The sequence below is a fragment of the Daktulosphaira vitifoliae genome, unplaced genomic scaffold, assembly GCF_025091365.1.
Source record: "Daktulosphaira vitifoliae isolate Bord-2020 unplaced genomic scaffold, ASM2509136v1 Scaffold_4, whole genome shotgun sequence".
Taxonomy (NCBI): Eukaryota; Metazoa; Arthropoda; class Insecta; order Hemiptera; family Phylloxeridae; genus Daktulosphaira; species Daktulosphaira vitifoliae.
In genome coordinates, this window is record NW_026099575.1 from 20,762,764 (window position 1) to 20,784,279 (window position 21,516).

Consider the following 21,516-nt stretch of genomic DNA (forward strand, 5'->3'; position numbering starts at 1 on the left):
TTTTTGTTCGTCTTGCCAATAATTTATAAACTAAAATTTCATATAAAAATATAGAGTAAAATAAATAAACTTATTAGTTACTAGTTACTTTTTATAGGAAAGTATACATTTATATCGTTTATTTATATATATGATAAATATTTGTTGAGTTATGTACAAGAATGTATAGTAAAAATTACTGTCCGTAACAATACTTTTGTATTTTTATATTGGTACATTAAAAAAAAATACTTATATAATCATTAACTAATGAAGATTATAATAAGGTGATGAAACTTTTAAATCTTTGGTATAATGTAAACTCAACCAAAGAAATTTTTTTTAAATTTTTACTAATATAAAATATGTGACATTAATTTTGATCGCGCAATAGGCTGGAATGATTTATTTTTAGAAAGACGGCAAAGAATTGTTTCTGGCTTAGAGTAATATTAATCACTGCCAGATAATAAATACATTTTTTTTTATATTATATACATAAAATATACATATGTATATTTTCTTCAAGCGATTATTTCTTGAAGAAATTGATTAACAATTATTAGTAATCAATTGTTATCAATAAAATTAGGTAGATTGTATGATGTCACTTGGAAAATTGATTCCTTTAATTGAATGCCGCTTTTTTTTGTTAAAAAGCCTGAATAAAACTTGTTCTTTAGTTTTTCTTACGCATTTGATTTTTAAAAAAAAAAAAAAAATTGCGTGGATAAATTATTAGTAAAATTTAGTTGATCAACGAAATGTACATATTTTCTAAAATTTGCTAACTATTTACTAGCCTTTTTTTATCTTGTATTTATGTTAAATTTTTATTCAATTTAAATTTGAATAGCAATTGTTGTTAATTACTTTTATAAAACGTAAAAATTAAATTATTTCTCATAATTAGCTTTTGTTAACGAAAATATAAATGTGTATTAAAATATTATTAATAAAGTAATTGGCAGCAGTTAAAATAAAAAAAAATATCTATTATCATAAAGGTTTGCTCATGACAGCACTCTTCATTTACGATTGGTTCGAACTTCTATATTTATTTTTAGGTTAGTTTATTTCCGTAAGAGTTTCATTAACGCGAATAGCCGGCAGTCGAAATTGAGCACACATAGTGCGCTAATTAACATCAAATTTCTAATAACATGTTTTAATAAAATAAATTTAAATGATTGTAATATTTTGGAATTTAGTGCAAATTTTGTTTTCTGCTTTATACAATAAACGGCGGTAAGACAAATTAGAACACTTGCTTAAAACTCCAACTTATTAGAATACTTGTTTAGAATTTTTTTTTAACATAATTAACTTATTTCCTAAGTAAACTCATAAATGTTATGACTTTTATAAGATATGTTGTAATGATTATTAGTTTTAAATAATGTAAATAAATAAAATTATTGAACAAGTATAATTTATAAGTTATTAGACTTTAATATATTTGAACTATCAACTTGTTACATTTTTAATGCATAGAATAGCGTTATTATTAAATACTTATTCATGTGAAATAGTTAATTAGAGATAATACATTTATAAAACTTATTTTTTTCAGACCAAAAGCAGAAAATGCTCTTACTTTTGAATCTATACCACAACAATCTTTGAGGAGCCTTGATGTAAAATCGGGCAATTATTCAACTTTTTGTAAAAATCATAGGTCAGGTTCTTCAAGCATGTCTAGTCAAGAAATAGCATCCCCTCCAATATTTCTTAGACGTCTTAATGATTTGCATATACGTGTCGGAGCTCGAACAAGGTTGCTTATTGAAATAGAAAATCCTATTGATGTCCAGGTAGTAAAAATATTAAGTAATAAAGTTTAATCATAGAAACAAGATAATTCTTTTTACAATTATTATAACGAATAAAATTAAAGCTTTAAAAAATAATTCAAATCAATTCATTTTAAACATACTTTTTTTTTACTTCTTATAAATAAAATAGAATAATTAAAAAATCGTATGTATAAAAACACCATAGTGTCAAACAAGTCTATCCGTCAATTATTTTTAGACATCAAGGTGCGACTCATTTATTTGATGTTATTTTGTTCAGGTCTATTGGTTTAAAAATAATCAAGCGGCTAAAAGTGAGAGGTTTCAATTCATACACGAAGGAGGATTTTTTTGTTTAGATATCGTTCCAGTATCACTGGAAGACGAAGGCTTATGGGTTTGCACGGCTCAAAATTCATTTGGGAAATCATCTACGGCAGGACAATTAATATTAACTGGTAAATAGCAAAAATAAAATGTTTTTCCAAATAATTTTTTTAATTTTTTATTTTAGTTCCAAAAGCATTTAAAAAACCTATATTTGTAGAAGAATTAAAAGCAATATTAACACAACAAGGCATAGTTTCTTTAGAATGTAAAGTTATTGGTGTTCCTACACCGAAACTACGTTGGTTTAAAGATGGATGTGAAGTAAAAGCTGGTGATATATTTGCATTAACAGCAAATTCCGAGGATGATTGTTTAGGGATATATACATGCGAAGCAACAAATGTAATGGGTATTGCGACTTCTACCTCTAAAATACTCGTGACTCACACAAAACTTAGCGGTGAATATAATTCAGATAGGTAAAGTAGTTTATTATATTTTAAATTTCTTAAAATATACAATTGATTTTTTATATTATAGTATTATACCATATGGTCCACCACCAGCATTTTTAAAAGGATTAGAAAATTTAACTGGTAAAGTTGGACATGAATTAGTCTTAAAATGCCAAGGTAATGAAAAATATTAAAATTAATTAAAATTTTTTCCTAAAGTTAGAATAGAGCTATGTAATTTTTTTATTTTATGGCATGTTAAATTTAAAGATTATCATCAGTTTTCAATAATTATTATACGAACTTGATACATTTTTAATTATAATTAAAATTAAACGTTATTGTAGACAAATTTATAAAAAAAAAAAAAAACAATTTAAAACGAATAATTTTAGTTTTACTTAAAATTCTTATTTTAAAAATATCTATAAAGCGTGTTGCTATTTTATCGTAGAAGTTTTGACAGTAAATTTTTAATTTTATATTCACAAAATTTAATAGTTCATTCAATATTTAGTTGAGGTTCCACCATGGCCAAAAATTATTGGATGGTATAATGATAATGGATTAATAGAAGAAGGACCTTTATATCATTTAATTGCCGATGGACTAGGAATGTATGGAGTTGAAATAAAAGCTCTTAGAGCTGATCATAATTCCACATGGAAATGCGTAGCTACCAGTTCAACTGGAGCCAAGGCTGTAACAACTTGTAGGATAACTGTATCTTGTAAGTTCCTAAAAAAAAAAAGTATATCGAAAAACTGTTCTAATCTGTTAATATTAAATCTATATTTTTTGAATACAAGATCCAAAAAATTATAGAGTTCCAAGATTTTTAGAAAGCTTAAGAGCTATTATGACTGATGAAGGCATGGTTAGTTTTGAATGTAAAGTTATTGGCTACCCAACACCTCAATTATTGTGGTATAAAGACGGAAAACAACTTCAACCTGGAGATGTTTACGAGCTGATAGGAAGTAAATCTCTAGGTATGTAAATTATTCATTTGAATAATTCCACTATTATCTCTAGTTTTATTATATACGATTTAGGAAATTATTGTTGTTTGGCACAAAATTGTATGGGAGAAGCAAGTAGTTACGCTGAATTAACAGTAGAAGATATTCAAAATCAACTGAATGAAAATGAAAAACTTCAACTTACTTCAACAACACAACCGCCAAGGTTTATTATAGGTCTCAAAACTATTGAAGCTAATATAAACGAATCATTTGTGTTTACAATAAAAGGTTGGTTTTTTTTAATTAAACTACTAGTATTCAAATTAATAACATTTTTTTACCGATTTAAACATATATTAGTAACTACTGAACCTCAAACTTCAATAAATTGGTATAGAGAAAATAATTGTATTACCGAATCAGATCATTATAAAATGTTAAGCGAAATAAATGGCACCCATTCTTTAAATATTGAACCTCTAGAAATAATTGACCAAGCAGAATGGAAATGTGTGGCGATTAATAAATACGGCCAAACTGTAACTTCCTGTTTTTTAAAACTTAATGTGCCAAAAAATTTCAAGCCCCCGAAATTCTTAGAAGAATTAAGAATTGCTTTTTCAAATGAAGGATCTGTCAATTTAGAATGCAAAGTATGATTTATTTTAATTATGATTTAATTTCTAAAAATTAAAATAAATGCGAAATATTAATAATTATACATTTTATGCAACAATTGTTTGATTAATTAGTTTATTTATTATTTTAGTTTATTGCTTATTTTACAATAAATATTATTTGTATAAAAAGGTAATCGGTGTTCCTCAACCTCAATTGAAATGGTTTAAAGATGGTCAACCACTAAATCCTGGAGATATGCATAAAATTATTTCTGGGCAAGGAGGAATGTGTTGTTTGGGCACGTATACTTGTCAAGCACACAATTGCATGGGAACAACAACTAGTTCTGCAACATTAATGACAATTGAAGGTATTTTTAATTATTAGATTTTTTGAAAATTCTGAAATAATTCACAATTAACAATTATTTTTTTTAACTACATTAATTAACTAATAATTATTCTTGAACAAATAGGTTAAACTTATATTTTTATTCAAAGATTCGAAAAAATTTACAGCTGAAATCGGTATTATCTATGTTTATTTTACAAGTTATTACAAGCATTAAAGCATTTTTTATTTAACATTTTTTTTTCATACTAAACTGTTTTTCAGACAAGTCTACAGTTAAAACTTGTAATACAGATGAATATTTATCTGTTGAAAATCCTCTTGTTCGAAACGAATCTTTATCAACAATACTCGAAGAACGAACGAGTCAAATGGAAAAGTCATTTACAATTGAAGAACCTGCTGATGTGTCATTTTCATTTGATGGCAAAGAAGTTACAGTTTCACTTTACGAAACCCCAGACCTTTCTCATGACGAAGCACTACAAATCATAGAAATGTACGCTGATGAACTATCTGAACATATATCAGGTAAATTTTTAATTTAAGTAATTTAACCAAGTATATTTTGATTCTTATATTTTTTGAAACACGGTATGCTTATTTACTATTAATTTGTATTTTATAGAGGATAATGTTGTCGACTTGCCATCACTTCGGATTGTTAAAGAGTCATCTATATCAGGCCATGTGCTAATGGAAGCGTTGGTAATCGATGTTCCAGTCGGATTTTGTAGACAATTAACTGTTTCTGATACAGATTTGGATGCTTTTACTATAACAGAAGATACAACTTTACCACTTTGTGACAAGCGAGATAGTTTGTTTGAAAATAGTTCAGATTTTTTTTCAGATCACAAATCGTCTAGTATCTCCAAAAAAGATGTATTCTTTAGCGCTAGTGAAAGAACACCCAAAAATTCATCTGACTTACATAGACTATTATCAGAAGATAATGATAATACTGAATATCAAACACAAAAAATATTCAAATCAGAATTAGAAAATCAAATTGTATCTCAAATAAATGTCGACAATGAACAAAATATTGGTTCTACACAACAGGTTTTACGAACGTTGGAAAGAGCTGAAAGTAATAATACTGAAGAAGAAGTCACTGAATCCCTTGCTGAAGTACCATTACTTGATAACTATTACACGGCTGAAATTCTGGCACAATCCGATGAAGATGGTTTATATTCAACAGTTTTGAATAAAATACGAGGTAAAGATGCAACAACGTTATCATTAAGCACAGAAGAAGATAACATATTAAAGATAATTTCAAAGCCTAATGTTGAAGAATTTTTAAAATGCATGAAAATTATATTAGAAGGAACAACGGTAAAAATGAGTTCATTTGAAAATATTAACTATGTTATTATTCCAAAAGATCTAAAATATGCGATACAATCTCTTCACACTTTAGCATGGAGATTCGTTCAAGAAGCTGAAAATAGTAACAAAGTTGAGTTAAATAAAACAACTATGGAAAATGTCTCATATTTAATGACAGCTATCAATGCGGGTCTGTTAGGGTTAGAACAATTTGAGGATCCTTTTGGAATATCTGATACCTTATTTAATAAAATTCAGTCTTCAGGTAACTTTGATTTCGATGTGCTTAATAATGAAAAAATGTCCGCACAAGAAATTTTGGAATGTATATCAAAAGAAATTAAAGTTTTTACAGCAAACATAAATCGTCAAATAACACAAATAATAAATCAAAGAGTTATCGCAGTTATACGAAGTACAATTGGTACAACTTTAATTTATATAAAAACATTACAACAGCAATCATTTAAATTAAAAACTATTAATTCAAGAACGCTAGCACCATTATTTTCTATGATTCAACCACTTGAAATAATTTTAAATGATATAACTATTGAAGAAGTTTCTGCGAGTAATAGTCTAACTGATATAAAAATAAGAAAGAGATTAATTCCACAAATTAGCTCAATAGCATTTTTATTGAATAATTTCAGTTTAGAATTTCAAAATGAAAATTTGGAAGAAGATCAAGATTTAAAAAATATTTGTGAAAGAATCAGTGATGCTGCAAATCAATTTTCATGTTTTGCATCTCAAGGTACAAAAAATAATAATTTAGCCGAGTGTTTTATATTATTCACTAAACCAATAAATGACTTATGTTGTCATTTAAGAAAACTTGGTAGATCAACAGAAAATATATTGTCATCTGATTATGGATCAGATGATAAACTCTTAATGGATTTTGAAACTCTATTTGATGAACTCATGATAGATATTGATACATTACTAAATAATGTTAACACAGTTCGAGATTACGAAAATAACATTAACCCTCTTGGAAATTTATTGGAGCCACTACAAGATTTGAAAATAGGATTGTTCCAAGTAAACCAATTGCTTCTTGCAAATCACAATTGTTCAAATATGAGTTACGAATTTATTGCTTGTTTCGAAAATTTATCACAACAACTTCTACAATTAAACAATTGTATAGTTAACCAATCTATTGTAGAAGAGGCTGATAAAGAAATACCTTTTGAATCGTCAATTAAAATGATGCAGAGCATTCTTTTTGATGACACAATTAAAGATTTAGGAGTCAATGATGTTATGTTTGGTAATGTAATGAAGCCATTATTACATTTGCAAAATCTTATTGTAACAAAAATGGCATCTGTTGAAAGTGATATAAGCTTTTCAGAAAAAGCCGATCTTCAAAGTGAAACATACAGCACTCAGTCCATCAACTTATCATATATAGCTAATGAAAATGATAAATCTGAGAACGGATATTTACAAAATGAAAAAAATAGTACCTCTTCAAAAGAAAGCATATGTCCAATAACAGTGAAAAATAATGAACTAGTAACAATAAGTGAAGCAAAACAAATTACAACAAATGATCAATTAGAACAAAAATCTGATGTATTAGAAACATCAAAATCATTTGAAAAAGCAAATGAAATTAATAATGCAAATGAAATAAAAAATACCGTTAAAATTTCAACTGTTGATATAAAAACATCAAAATCCACTGATGAATCAGAGATTTCTGAACTAATTGAAAAAACAAAACCCACCATTGATGAAGTTAATCAAATAACAACCCTTGATCAATTTGATAAAACATCTGATGTACTAGAAACTTCAAAATCATTTGAGAAAGCTGATGAAATTATTATTGCCAATGAAATAGACAATACAGTCAAAATTTCAACTGTTGATACAAAAACATCAAAATCCACTGATAAATCAGAGGTTTTTGAACTAATTGAAGACACAAAACCCACAATTAATGAAGCTAATCAAATAACATCCCATGATCAACCAGAACAAACATCTGATGCATTAGAAACATTAGGGATAGGTGAAAGAGCAGATGAAAGTATTATTACAAATGAAATAGATAATACCGTCAAAAATTCTACTGTTGATACAAAAACATCAAAATCCACTGATGAATCAGAGATTTCTGAACTAATTGAAGACACAAAACCCACAATTAATGAAGCTAATCAAATAACATCCCATGATCAACCAGAACAAACATCTGATGCATTAGAAACATTAGGGATAGGTGAAAAAGCAGATGAAAGTATTATTACAAATGAAATAGATAATACCGTCAAAATTTCTACTGTTGATACCAAAACATCAAAAACCACTGATGAATCAGAGATTTCTGAAATAGTTGAAGAAACAATACCCACAATCAATGAAGCTAATCAAATAACATCTAATGATCAACTAGAACAAACATCTGATGCATTAGGAACATTAGGGATAGGTGAAAAAGCTGATGAAATTATTATTGACAATGAAATAGATAATACCGTCAAAATTTCAACTGTTGATACAAAAACATCAAAAGCCACTGATGAATCAGAGGCGTCTGAACAAATTGAAAAAACAATACCTACACTTAATGAAGCTAATGAAATTAAAACCCATGATCAACTAGAACAAACATCTGATGTATTAGAAACATTAGGGATAGGTGAAAGAGCAGATGAAATTAATATTGCTAATGAAATAGACAATACCGTCAAAATTTCAACTGTTGATACAAAAACATCAAAAGCCACTGATGAATCAGAGGCGTCTGAACAAATTGAAAAAACAAAACCTACCATTGATGAAGCTAATCAAATAACATCCCATGATCAACTAGAACAAACATCTGATGTATTAGAAACATTAGGGATAGGTGAAAAAGCAGATGAAATTAATATTGCTAATGAAATAGATAATACCGTCAAAATTTCAACTGTTGATACAAAAACATCAAAAGCAACTGATGAATCAGAGGCGTCTGAACTAATTGAAAAAACAATACCCACACTTAATGAAGCTAATGAAATTAAAACCCATGATCAACTAGAACAAACATCTGATGCATTAGAAACATTAGGGATAGGTGAAAAAGCAGATGAAAGTATTATTACAAATGAAATAGATAATACCGTCAAAAATTCAACTGTTGATACAAAAACATCAAAAACCACTGATGAATCAGAGGCGTCTGAACTAATTGAAGAAACAAAACCCACTATTGATGAAGCTAATGAAATTAAAACCCATGATCAACTAGAACAAACATCTGATGCATTAGAAACATTAGGGATAGGTGAAAAAGCAGATGAAATTAATATTGCTAATGAAATAGATAATACCGTCAAAATTTCAACTGTTGATACAAAAACATCAAAAGCAACTGATGAATCAGAGGCGTCTGAACTAATTGAAAAAACAATACCCACACTTAATGAAGCTAATGAAATTAAAACCCATGATCAACTAGAACAAACATCTGATGCATTAGAAACATTAGGGATAGGTGAAAAAGCTAATGAAATTATTATTGACAATGAAATAGATAATACCGTCAAAATTTCAACTGTTGATACAAAAACATCAAAAGCAACTGATGAATCAGAAGCGTCTGATCTAATTGAAAAAACAAAACCCACCATTGATGAAGCTAATGAAATTAAAACCCATGATCAACTAGAACAAACATCTGATGCATTAGAAACATTAGGGATAGGTGAAAAAGCTGATGAAATTAATATTGCTAATGAAATAGATAATACCATCAAAATTTCAACTGTTGATACAAAAACATCAAAAGCCACTGATGAATCAGAGGCGTCTGATCTAATTGAAAAAACAAAACCCACTATTGATGAAGCTAATGAAATTAAAACCCATGATCAACTAGAACAAACATCTGATGTATTAGAAACATTAGGGATAGGTGAAAAAGCAGATGAAATTAATATTGCTAATGAAATAGATAATACCGTCAAAATTTCAACTGTTGATACAAAAACATCAAAAGCAACTGATGAATCAGAGGCGTCTGAACTAATTGAAAAAACAATACCCACACTTAATGAAGCTAATGAAATTAAAACTCATGATCAACTAGAACAAACATCTGATGTATTAGAAACATTAGGGATAGGTGAAAGAGCAGATGAAATTAATATTGCTAATGAAATAGACAATACCGTCAAAATTTCAACTGTTGATACAAAAACATCAAAAGCCACTGATGAATCAGAGGCGTCTGAACAAATTGAAAAAACAAAACCCACCATTGATGAAGCTAATGAAATTAAAACCCATGATCAACTAGAACAAACATCTGATGTATTAGGAACATTAGGGATAGGTGAAAAAGCAGATGAAATTAATATTGCTAATGAAATAGATAATACCGTCAAAATTTCAACTGTTGATACAAAAACATCAAAAGCAACTGATGAATCAGAGGCGTCTGAACTAATTGAAAAAACAATATCAACACTTAATGAAGCTAATGAAATTAAAACTCATGATCAACTAGAACAAAAATCAGATGTATTAGAAACATTAGGGATAGGTGAAAGAGCAGATGAAATTAATATTGCTAATGAAATAGACAATACCGACAAAATTTTAACTGTTGATACAAATACATCAAGAGCCACTGATGAATCAGAGGCGTCTGAACAAATTGAAAAAACAAAACCCACCATTGATGAAACTAATGAAATAACATCCCATGATCAACTAGAACAAACATCTGATGTATTAGAAACATTAGGGATAGGTGAAAAAGCAGATGAAATTATTATTACAAATGAAATAGATAATACAGTCAACATTTCAACTGTTGATACAAAAACATCAAAATCCACTGATGAATCAGAGATTTCTGAACTAATTGAATACACAAAACCCACAATTAATGAAGCTAATGAAATTAAAACTCATGATCAACTAGAACAAACATCGGATGTATTAGAAACATTAGGGATAGGTGAAAAAGCTGATGAAATTATTATTGCTAATGAAATAGACAATACCGTCAAAATTTCAACTGTTGATACAAAAACATCAAAAGCCACTGATGAATCAGAGGCGTCTGAACAAATTGAAAAAACAAAACCCACCATTGATGAAGCTAATGAAATTAAAACCCATGATCAACTAGAACAAACATCTGATGCATTAGAAACATTAGGGATAGGTGAAAAAGCAGATGAAATTAATATTGCTAATGAAATAGATAATACCGTCAAAATTTCAACTGTTGATACAAAAACATCAAAAGCAACTGATGAATCAGAGGCGTCTGAACTAATTGAAAAAACAATACCCACACTTAATGAAGCTAATGAAATTAAAACTCATGATCAACTAGAACAAACATCGGATGTATTAGAAACATTAGGGATAGGTGAAAAAGCTGATGAAATTATTATTGCTAATGAAATAGACAATACCGTCAAAATTTCAACTGTTGATACAAAAACATCAAAAGCCACTGATGAATCAGAGGCGTCTGAACAAATTGAAAAAACAAAACCCACCATTGATGAAGCTAATGAAATTAAAACTCATGATCAACTAGAACAAACATCTGATGTATTAGAAACATTAGGGATAGGTGAAAGAGCAGATGAAATTAATATTGCTAATGAAATAGACAATACCGTCAAAATTTCAACTGTTGATACAAAAACATCAAAAGCCACTGATGAATCAGAGGCGTCTGAACAAATTGAAAAAACAAAACCCACCATTGATGAAGCTAATGAAATTAAAACCCATGATCAACTAGAACAAACATCTGATGCATTAGAAACATTAGGGATAGGTGAAAAAGCAGATGAAATTAATATTGCTAATGAAATAGATAATACCGTCAAAATTTCAACTGTTGATACAAAAACATCAAAAGCAACTGATGAATCAGAGGCGTCTGAACTAATTGAAAAAACAATACCCACACTTAATGAAGCTAATGAAATTAAAACTCATGATCAACTAGAACAAACATCTGATGTATTAGAAACATTAGGGATAGGTGAAAGAGCAGATGAAATTAATATTGCTAATGAAATAGACAATACCGTCAAAATTTCAACTGTTGATACAAAAACATCAAAAGCCACTGATGAATCAGAGGCGTCTGAACAAATTGAAAAAACAAAACCCACCATTGATGAAGCTAATGAAATTAAAACCCATGATCAACTAGAACAAACATCTGATGCATTAGAAACATTAGGGATAGGTGAAAAAGCAGATGAAATTAATATTGCTAATGAAATAGATAATACCGTCAAAATTTCAACTGTTGATACAAAAACATCAAAAGCAACTGATGAATCAGAGGCGTCTGAACTAATTGAAAAAACAATACCCACACTTAATGAAGCTAATGAAATTAAAACTCATGATCAACTAGAACAAACATCTGATGTATTAGAAACATTAGGGATAGGTGAAAGAGCAGATGAAATTAATATTGCTAATGAAATAGACAATACCGTCAAAATTTCAACTGTTGATACAAAAACATCAAAAGCCACTGATGAATCAGAGGCGTCTGAACAAATTGAAAAAACAAAACCCACCATTGATGAAGCTAATGAAATTAAAACCCATGATCAACTAGAACAAACATCTGATGCATTAGAAACATTAGGGATAGGTGAAAAAGCAGATGAAATTAATATTGCTAATGAAATAGATAATACCGTCAAAATTTCAACTGTTGATACAAAAACATCAAAAGCAACTGATGAATCAGAGGCGTCTGAACTAATTGAAAAAACAATACCCACACTTAATGAAGCTAATGAAATTAAAACTCATGATCAACTAGAACAAACATCTGATGTATTAGAAACATTAGGGATAGGTGAAAGAGCAGATGAAATTAATATTGCTAATGAAATAGACAATACCGTCAAAATTTCAACTGTTGATACAAAAACATCAAAAGCCACTGATGAATCAGAGGCGTCTGAACAAATTGAAAAAACAAAACCCACCATTGATGAAGCTAATGAAATTAAAACCCATGATCAACTAGAACAAACATCTGATGTATTAGGAACATTAGGGATAGGTGAAAAAGCAGATGAAATTATTATTACAAATGAAATAGATAATACAGTCAACATTTCAACTGTTGATACAAAAACATCAAAATCCACTGATGAATCAGAGATTTCTGAAATAGTTGAAGAAACAATACCCACAATCAATGAAGCTAATCAAATAACATCTCATGATCAACTAGAACAAACATCTGATGTATTAGGAACATTAGGGATAGGTGAAAAAGCAGATGAAATTATTATTACAAATGAAATAGATAATACAGTCAACATTTCAACTGTTGATACAAAAACATCAAAATCCACTGATGAATCAGAGATTTCTGAAATAGTTGAAGAAACAATACCCACAATCAATGAAGTTAATCAAATAACATCTCATGATCAACTAGAACAAACATCTGATGTATTAGAAACATTAGACACATTTGAGAAAGCAGATGAAATTAATATTGCAAATGAAGTAGATAATACTATCAATATTTTACCAGTTGATACAATTTCTTTGAATTTAATCAATGAATCACATTCTACTGCCGGAAACGGTTTAGAAATTTCTTTGAGTAGTAATCAGTTAATACAAGAAAAATCTATTTTGCTAATTATAGATAATGAATCCAACGAATCTATACATAAATCTGAAGTGGAAATTATTGAGATTCCTAGAACTATTGATGCTATCATTTTAAAATTACAGGACTCCTGTGATGGAATAATTACAGCTGAAAATAATTCTGGAATAGTCGAAAACTCAGAAGTATTTGAAAATCATTTGAATATGTGTAATAGAGGAGAGTTATTGTTTTCAGAAGTTGATAACGAAAATAGTGAATCTTGTTTATCTATTTCAAATAATTTATCAGAGGATGATTTCAGTGAACATTTTTATAGTTTAGATGATACCACTGAACAATTACCTGTAGCAACAACTAAAGATAAATCAGAAACTGAGATAATTTTAAGTATACCTAATGAGAAATTTTTCGAAATGGACAATGAAGAAGTTAATGAAAATATAATAGATTATTCTAAAGGAATTTCATTAAATATTCCATATATATATCATTTTAATGAAAAAAATTCCTCATTAAACAATGAATGTATCTTGTTAGATAATTTAAATGACTTTGATGATAGTTTAAATAGTTGTAATTTAATCTCATTTGACAATGCAACTATAAAATCAGATATAAATAATGCAGCAATTAGTTGTCAACCATTAGTATTTGAAAATGTCCAGGACTGCGAATTTAATCAATTTAGTCAAAAGAGGGAGTCAATTGAACCAGTTTTTATTAATAATTTGATAGGTAACGTGATGGTTAATGAAAATAATATTATTAACGGATCAGCATTTCAAGACGTAAAATCTTCAGAATCCTTACAACTGGGATCAAGATATACCTTGAATAACAACGATGAAACATTATCAAATATGAATAAATTAGTATTACTAAATGCAAATAAAGATATGCAATCAAGTTTAGATTATAAATTACCAAAATGTGAAAAGTATAATATAGATTCAAATGAAATATGTAAAAATAAAAATATGACAGAAAAATCATCAATTAAAAAAAAAAATAATTCAGAAATGGATAAAACTAATAATGATTCGAATAGAAACGATGAAGTTGCTAGATATCAAATAAAAGATGATAAAGTAAAAAATAATGAAATGAATGTTTGTGAAACAAATAAAATGAATATAGAAAAAGACATTTCTGGAAAAAGTATTATAAAAATTTCTGAAGTCAATAGAATTAATACTATTTTACCTAGTGCAACCAAAACACAGAAAACCCATGAAATACAATCAAACATAAACAATAAATTAATAACCATCAAATTAAAAAATGAAAATAATACTAATGAAAACAAAATTATTGATGAAGGAATGATAGAAGATAAAAATACGACTGATAAAAAAAGAACAAGGAAAAAGTCGGATAATACTGATAATAATATTCTTCAAAATAATTCACAATTACAAAATCTACAAGAGGAGAGCCAAAATCCTGAAAGAATTTCAATAAAAAAAATAGAAAAGTCTTCTCTCTCTCAAAAATTAATTAATTTTGATTCAAAAAATGAAACTCTTTCTGAAATATTAGCTATAGATAATAAAAAAGATTCAATAGGTGTAATTATTTCTAGCGATTTGAATGTTTATAAAAATAAAATAATTGAAAACAATGATAATATTTTGGAAAGAGATGAGACTATGAATCTAAATATAAATAGATCAAATGGTTTTTACAATTCGGGATCAAAAAATTATAAGGTTAATTTAGACAACAATAAAATAAGTTATGGTAAGAATCAATTGATATTACAAAAACCCAATCTAGTTATTAGTTTCGATGATTCAAATTTGAAATGCACTGAAAATGAGTCAATGCAATCTATATTAAAATTAAATACTACAGACACAGGAAATCATGGTCCAAATACTAAAGTAAATCACTTTACAGTCAGAAATGCAGAAATGAAAAAACAAATAATAAATGAAAAAAATGTAACTTCTAAAAGTAGATTAGTTAATGAAAATTTTGATAGAATATCATGTAGAATGTCAGTCCCACTTGATGTTAAGGAGAGATCTCCATTTAGAAATTTTGATAGTGTAATTAAACCTTGTAATCATTATGAATCAAATAGATTTGGTATTCATTTAAATGTACACAATAACCATAATAGTTGCTCAAGACTATTAAAATATAGATCACTCACGCCTGAAATAACATCTAATGAAGAGAAATATTCTTTTTCTAGTGATAAAGATTTGCAAAAGAACATAAGTAATAGATCACAAAGTCCTTACAACAGTACTAGAATGTCATATCACACTGATAGCTACAAAAGTATGAGTAATAAATCACATTCTAGACAATCAAATAGGTATCTTTCAGATACAGCGCTTAAATTTAGATCTGATGATAATTACTCTTACTCGTGTCAAGGAATGAGAAGAAGAGTAGGCTCAGATAGTTATCTCTATCGATTAGATAAACAGGACAAATATTACCACACTAGATGGAGGGTAGTTAATAGTTCATCTATTTCAACAATCAAGTGGAAGGATGACTTCTCTCAAAGCAAAGTAAGATATTAAATGAAAGTTATCACTAACCAAATAATTTAGATATTATTGAGTTACTATAATACTTATTTTTAATTACAGGAACTATTTAGAAGACTTTATTTCTGCGTCCGTTTGATTGATCAAAATGTACCATTTGGTTCAAGAGTGAAGTTCTGGTGTTGCGTAACAGGTTTTCCAGAACCTAAAGTTGAATGGTACAGAGAAGGTCAAAAGTTAAATAACTATACTTATAATGCTTCTATGAGGTAAACAGTTTAAATACTGAATTAATTAAAACATAATTTGTTTATATTTATGTGATTTAATTTTGTTCTTAGATATCAAACAAAATATGACAATGGTATAGCGCAATTAGTTATTGAAAATGCTCAAAATTGTGATACTGGAGAATACACTTGCGTAGCAATGAACACACAAGATAGAGTTACTACTAGAGCGTTTCTTACAGTATACACATCTCCAACAGTATTTGGTGCATCATTAATAACTAGACAACTAACATCATCTTTTTCTAACAATGGCTATAAATCAAAGTATTTTGATAAATTACATGTATGGAACAGCGATGATTTACGATTAAAAACAAAATATGACTGGCACTCATTAGATGAGATATCGAAATATCCCAAATTTATAAGTTCTATACTTGCAGATGATGTTGCAACATATGGTGGTACAATTGCTCTTCAAGTAAAAGTTCAAGGTTAGAAAATTATTTAAGTAAAGATTAAATTATTGCTTTTTTTTATTCAAACAACTTTTTTATAGGATCACCAATGCCTAATATTACTTGGTCAAGAGAATCAAAACCATTACCACTAATATCTAACAAATACATATATCTTGATGAGGGTAATTTATACACGCTATTAGTGAGAGAAAGTACTGTCAATGATAGCGGTACATACATATGTAGAGCTTGTAATTTATACGGAAGTGTCCATTTGGAGAAGCACATCAAAGTAGTTTCACAACAAGATTTTGCTGGTCACAGAGGTGTAAAGCCTGCAATTATTGTATCGAAACCAAACAGTCGTTTGAGTGTCACCATTGGAGAAGACATAAACATTTCCTTTAGAGTTGCAGGAGAACCCAAACCACAAGGTATATACATGTTATTTTGATTACACTTAGTGATTAAAATGAATGTCATTTTAGTATAATAGATTTCACTGAAATTAACTCAAAAAAATCTTTAATTCTAAGCAACAAGAAATATATCTAAAAAAAAAAAAAATTATTTTTACACGGGTTAATTATATTTTCTAAAGAACATTTTTTTTTTTAGTCATTTGGATGAAAGGAGCTAAAGACATTACGTTTTTAGATAGATCATCAAAAGAAACTGTAAATGATTATGTTAAGTTATCTATAAAAAGAGCACAGCTATCTGATGCTGGAACTTATTTTATTATTGCTAAAAATGTTTATGGATCAGATAGAATATTTGTGACAGTTGGGGTAAGTGATCGCTTACAGATTTTATCAAACAGCTAAAGAAATTTTGACGTATTTATACATACAAAAGATTTTTGTAGTTAAAATATTTAAAATACTGATGTTGTAATATAGCCCAGCTAAAATAGTTTTTTCACTAATAATATTAACTAATTATCATCTATTTTAAGTATATAATATAAATAAATAGATATTTTTAAGCTATTAGTTAAGTTGGAGTATCTATTTATGTTATAAAAATAAAGTGTACATTTTAAATCATTGATTCAAGAATAATATAGTCATTAATTTAATTTGAAATATCTTAATTGTTTAATATTATTTTTATTTAAACAGTTGAAGAAAAATATGTTTTTAAAGTTTTTGCCAAATTTTTTTCATTTTATGTATTTTTTATTTTAAATAATTGTATACTTTAAAAAGCAAAATGAATTACTTATATATTTGTTAATATTTATATTTGAAATATTTCAATTTTTTGTTAAATAATTCACATCAGTGTACTTCTATATATATTTATATATATTACTATAATTATTGTCTGTGATAGTTTTTTAGTTATATTATTTTAAATGCCATATTAATTTATTAAAACAAGGCTAAATTAGTTTATAATTTATTGAATTAAAATATTTTCATGAACTTGTGAATGAAATAAAGATTAAGAAAAATAGAGCTATAAATGGTTTTTATTTTTATTTTTCTAATATATCATTGAAAATGTGTCAATAAAATTTTAGTATTTTAAATTTAAAACTATGAACTTCTTGTGAAAACTTTTGATAACTATTCTATCATTCATTTATTTATTTTTTTAATAAATTCTTTTGTATCGTCCTTATATACTTTTCAAAACATTAGTTGTGAAGTATGTTGAACTATAGTATGGAATAATATTTTTATTATATAACAACAATTAAAAAAGAATTTAAAGGTATGAACATTTCATATTTTACTAATATAATATTTCATAATTCTAAATAATTTTGTTCAATATTGAAAACAAAAAAACAAAATAAATAGCAAAGCAACTATTAAAATCATAAATTGGCAATAACTTCTATGAAGTACAAATTCTTTGATTTATTGTATTTCAAGAAAAAATACATCTACCCTAATTTTTTCTTTAATTTATTAATTAATTTTAAATATTTTTAAAACCACAAAAAAAAATTTGAATATGGTTAAATACTCTAGGTGTGAGTGTGAGACATGCAATATATTTAATGTTCCAATGAATTTTTAATAATAAGAGGCTTAAAAATAATTCAAATACTGTTAGAATCAATAATATTATAACTTTATTCCAAACATTTCTATGTTACTTAAAAAAAAAGAATTACTTTTAATCAAAGTTATCTTAAATTATCTCAACAAGTTAAAAAGTATTTATAAATTATATAATATATAAATTATATTAAAAAAATATTTAAAAATTATTATTCCTTGGCTATTAGAACAACAAGTATAAAAAATTAAAATTTTATAATTGTTTTAAATACACACATGAGCGAGAAATTTGAATGAAATAATTGAATAATTAATCAAATATTTTAATTAATGCTATTAAATCATACAATTATATTTAACCGACTTATTAAGCTATATATAATTTATAGAAATATAATTTAGCTATTTAATTCCTTATTAAATATCAGAAATAAATCTTATTTCTTATTATTTTATCTTTAATCGACACTTTTTAGATATTCTAGAAAACAGGTTTGTTACAAACAATGAGAGCAATTGAAACTCGTTTTCTTACTTTTTAAACACTGTATATATTTTAATATAATAAAACATATTGTTTATAGTTGTTATGTATTATTAATATGATAATATTATAATGAATATCTGAAAAATTAAAAATGTTCAGCTCAATCAAAATTTTATAAATATTCTTTTAAGTAAAGATCTCTAAAATGTATCTAGATATAAACATAGAATGACGATAAAACTTATTTACTCACAACTCTTATGGAATAACTTTTTTTTTTTTTATTAAAAATCTTAAAATAGATTTTTAACAATGGGTGACCAATCAATAAATTATTTTATAAGCTGAAAATAGATTTTAGAGTGATACATTTACTAAATTTTCAAAATATTAAAAAAATAAATAAAATATAAATTTATCTATTTTATTGCTAGCATAATTTTTTCGTCTGTTGGTTGGGTTGGCATTACTGTTCTAACGTTAAAATTAAGTTTGTTATGACTAAACATTTTTAACACGCTTCTTTTAGTTTCACCTGTATGTATGTTTGTAACTCTCCACGCGCCACGTGTTATCCCGTCGTTCATGGCCTTGAGACTAGACTGTCGTAACGCATTCACCCCACCCCCCTCACCACACGATAAAACACTATTCCTGTATAATTTTATTTTTGGTTTTCGTACCCGTACATCCGTATATATCATCAATATTATATATATATATATATACAGTGCTCGAATTGGGGGGGTGCGCAGGGGGACGTAGCTCCTCTACTTTTTTTAAAATTTTTTTGCGCACCCCAACTACTTTTTTTTATGAGGACGGTGGAAAATACCACCTCTTTTTTTTTTTTTTAAATATTAGTATGATAATGAAATATAATTTATTAATAAATACTAAATAAAGTAATGAGTAAAAAAAAAAAAAAGGTCTTCAAAATGCTAGGGACGCAGTTTTCAAATTGTTTTTTTATGACGATATTCATAGGTATACAGTCTTTATTATCAATGATAGTAAGACACACTGTTGTGAGTTTATAAATACACTAACTGGCAATACAGAAATTATATCTATTGATAGTCATAATTGACAATAAACATTCTGTGACTGTGACAGCGATGTCATAAAAAACTAAAAAGTGAAAAATAAATAAAGTTTAAAAAAACTGAAAAACATGCTTTTAAAGCATATCGAACTAAAAAGTTAAAAATAATTTTTAAAATAAGCTTAAAACAATAATGAACGAAAAAAACTCGATTAGTCGCAAAATAAAAACAATATTAAAAAAATAATTTTTGATTTCTTTTAGTTACATATATTTCTTGATTTATTAGTTTTTAGGATTATCTTTATAAAATATAGGGATGTCAACTATATTTATTTTATGGCAACATACATATTTAAGTAGATTTATTTACATATTTAACTTATTAATTGGAAAATTATCCAATTAAGAAACTGACCGGTTGAGAACAATTTTTGGACCAGTACTTAGGATGCTATTCTCATTTTTAGATGGGACGAAAAATACGGTCAGGAAATTATTAATTAAAAATAGTAACGCCCACTAATCATTACTTTAAATTATTAATAACTTTTGAAATACTGGTTCAAAAGTTATTATAGACCAGTCATTTTTTTAATTAGATTATTTCCTATTTTATAAGCTAGTTAAATAGTAATTATTAGTTGATAAATCAAAAACTATATATAACTAATAGAAATCAAAAATCATTTTTTCAATATTTTGAAAGTAATCTACTGGTTTATGATAAACCGATCACTCTATATAAAGAGCATAGTTTATCTTAAGTATCTTCTTTATATTAACGATAAAATGTTTTTTTTTTCTTTTTTTGGATTTAAGGTAAGTGAGGGTTATTTAGACATTTATTTAATCAGAAAATCATAAAATTGTATAGAAACTATATCTTTTTCCAGTCTTTACTCTATAAAGAATGTAAAACAGCTAAAAACCCCAGTGATAATATTTATAATTTTAATAAGTATCATTTTGAAACTTAATGAATGAATGATCTTTTATATCAGCTAAGTCAGTGTATATAATAATTAAGTTAATTATAAAAATAATTTTATATACATCATTTTTCTGTTGAATACAAAAATAAAAATTGTTTCTGTTTATTAATTTATCTAAATGATTATAGCATGTAATTTTCTAATCAATAATATTAATATTATAAACAAATAGTTATTGATACTAATATGTCTATATTTAGCTTAAAGTTTTTTTTAAAGACTTTGTGAAAATAAAAAACAATATTTTTTAAAAAGTATGTTGTTCTTTATGAATATATAAGACTCTTAATTTTAGTTCA

At 26.7% G+C, this 21,516-nt stretch overlaps 1 protein-coding gene across 3 annotated transcripts in view; it reads left to right on the forward strand.

The window, feature by feature from the left end:
• The window catches only part of LOC126905607 (myosin light chain kinase, smooth muscle-like), a 55,815-nt gene that overhangs the window by 1,642 nt on the left and 32,657 nt on the right, over window positions 1–21,516 (forward strand). Inside the window, exons 2-19 of one of the 3 annotated variants that reach the window (XM_050685489.1) lie at window positions 1,553–1,793; window positions 2,056–2,233; window positions 2,290–2,584; window positions 2,646–2,737; window positions 3,078–3,290; window positions 3,370–3,552; window positions 3,616–3,813; window positions 3,886–4,178; window positions 4,336–4,516; window positions 4,762–5,028; window positions 5,126–7,621; window positions 10,142–10,174; window positions 10,595–10,804; window positions 11,435–15,999; window positions 16,081–16,247; window positions 16,320–16,705; window positions 16,771–17,106; window positions 17,291–17,463. In XM_050685489.1, coding sequence (XP_050541446.1) covers window positions 1,553–1,793; window positions 2,056–2,233; window positions 2,290–2,584; window positions 2,646–2,737; window positions 3,078–3,290; window positions 3,370–3,552; window positions 3,616–3,813; window positions 3,886–4,178; window positions 4,336–4,516; window positions 4,762–5,028; window positions 5,126–7,621; window positions 10,142–10,174; window positions 10,595–10,804; window positions 11,435–15,999; window positions 16,081–16,247; window positions 16,320–16,705; window positions 16,771–17,106; window positions 17,291–17,463 — 10,507 coding nt within the window. The other 2 variants (XM_050685490.1, XM_050685491.1) reach the window with 2 other exon arrangements.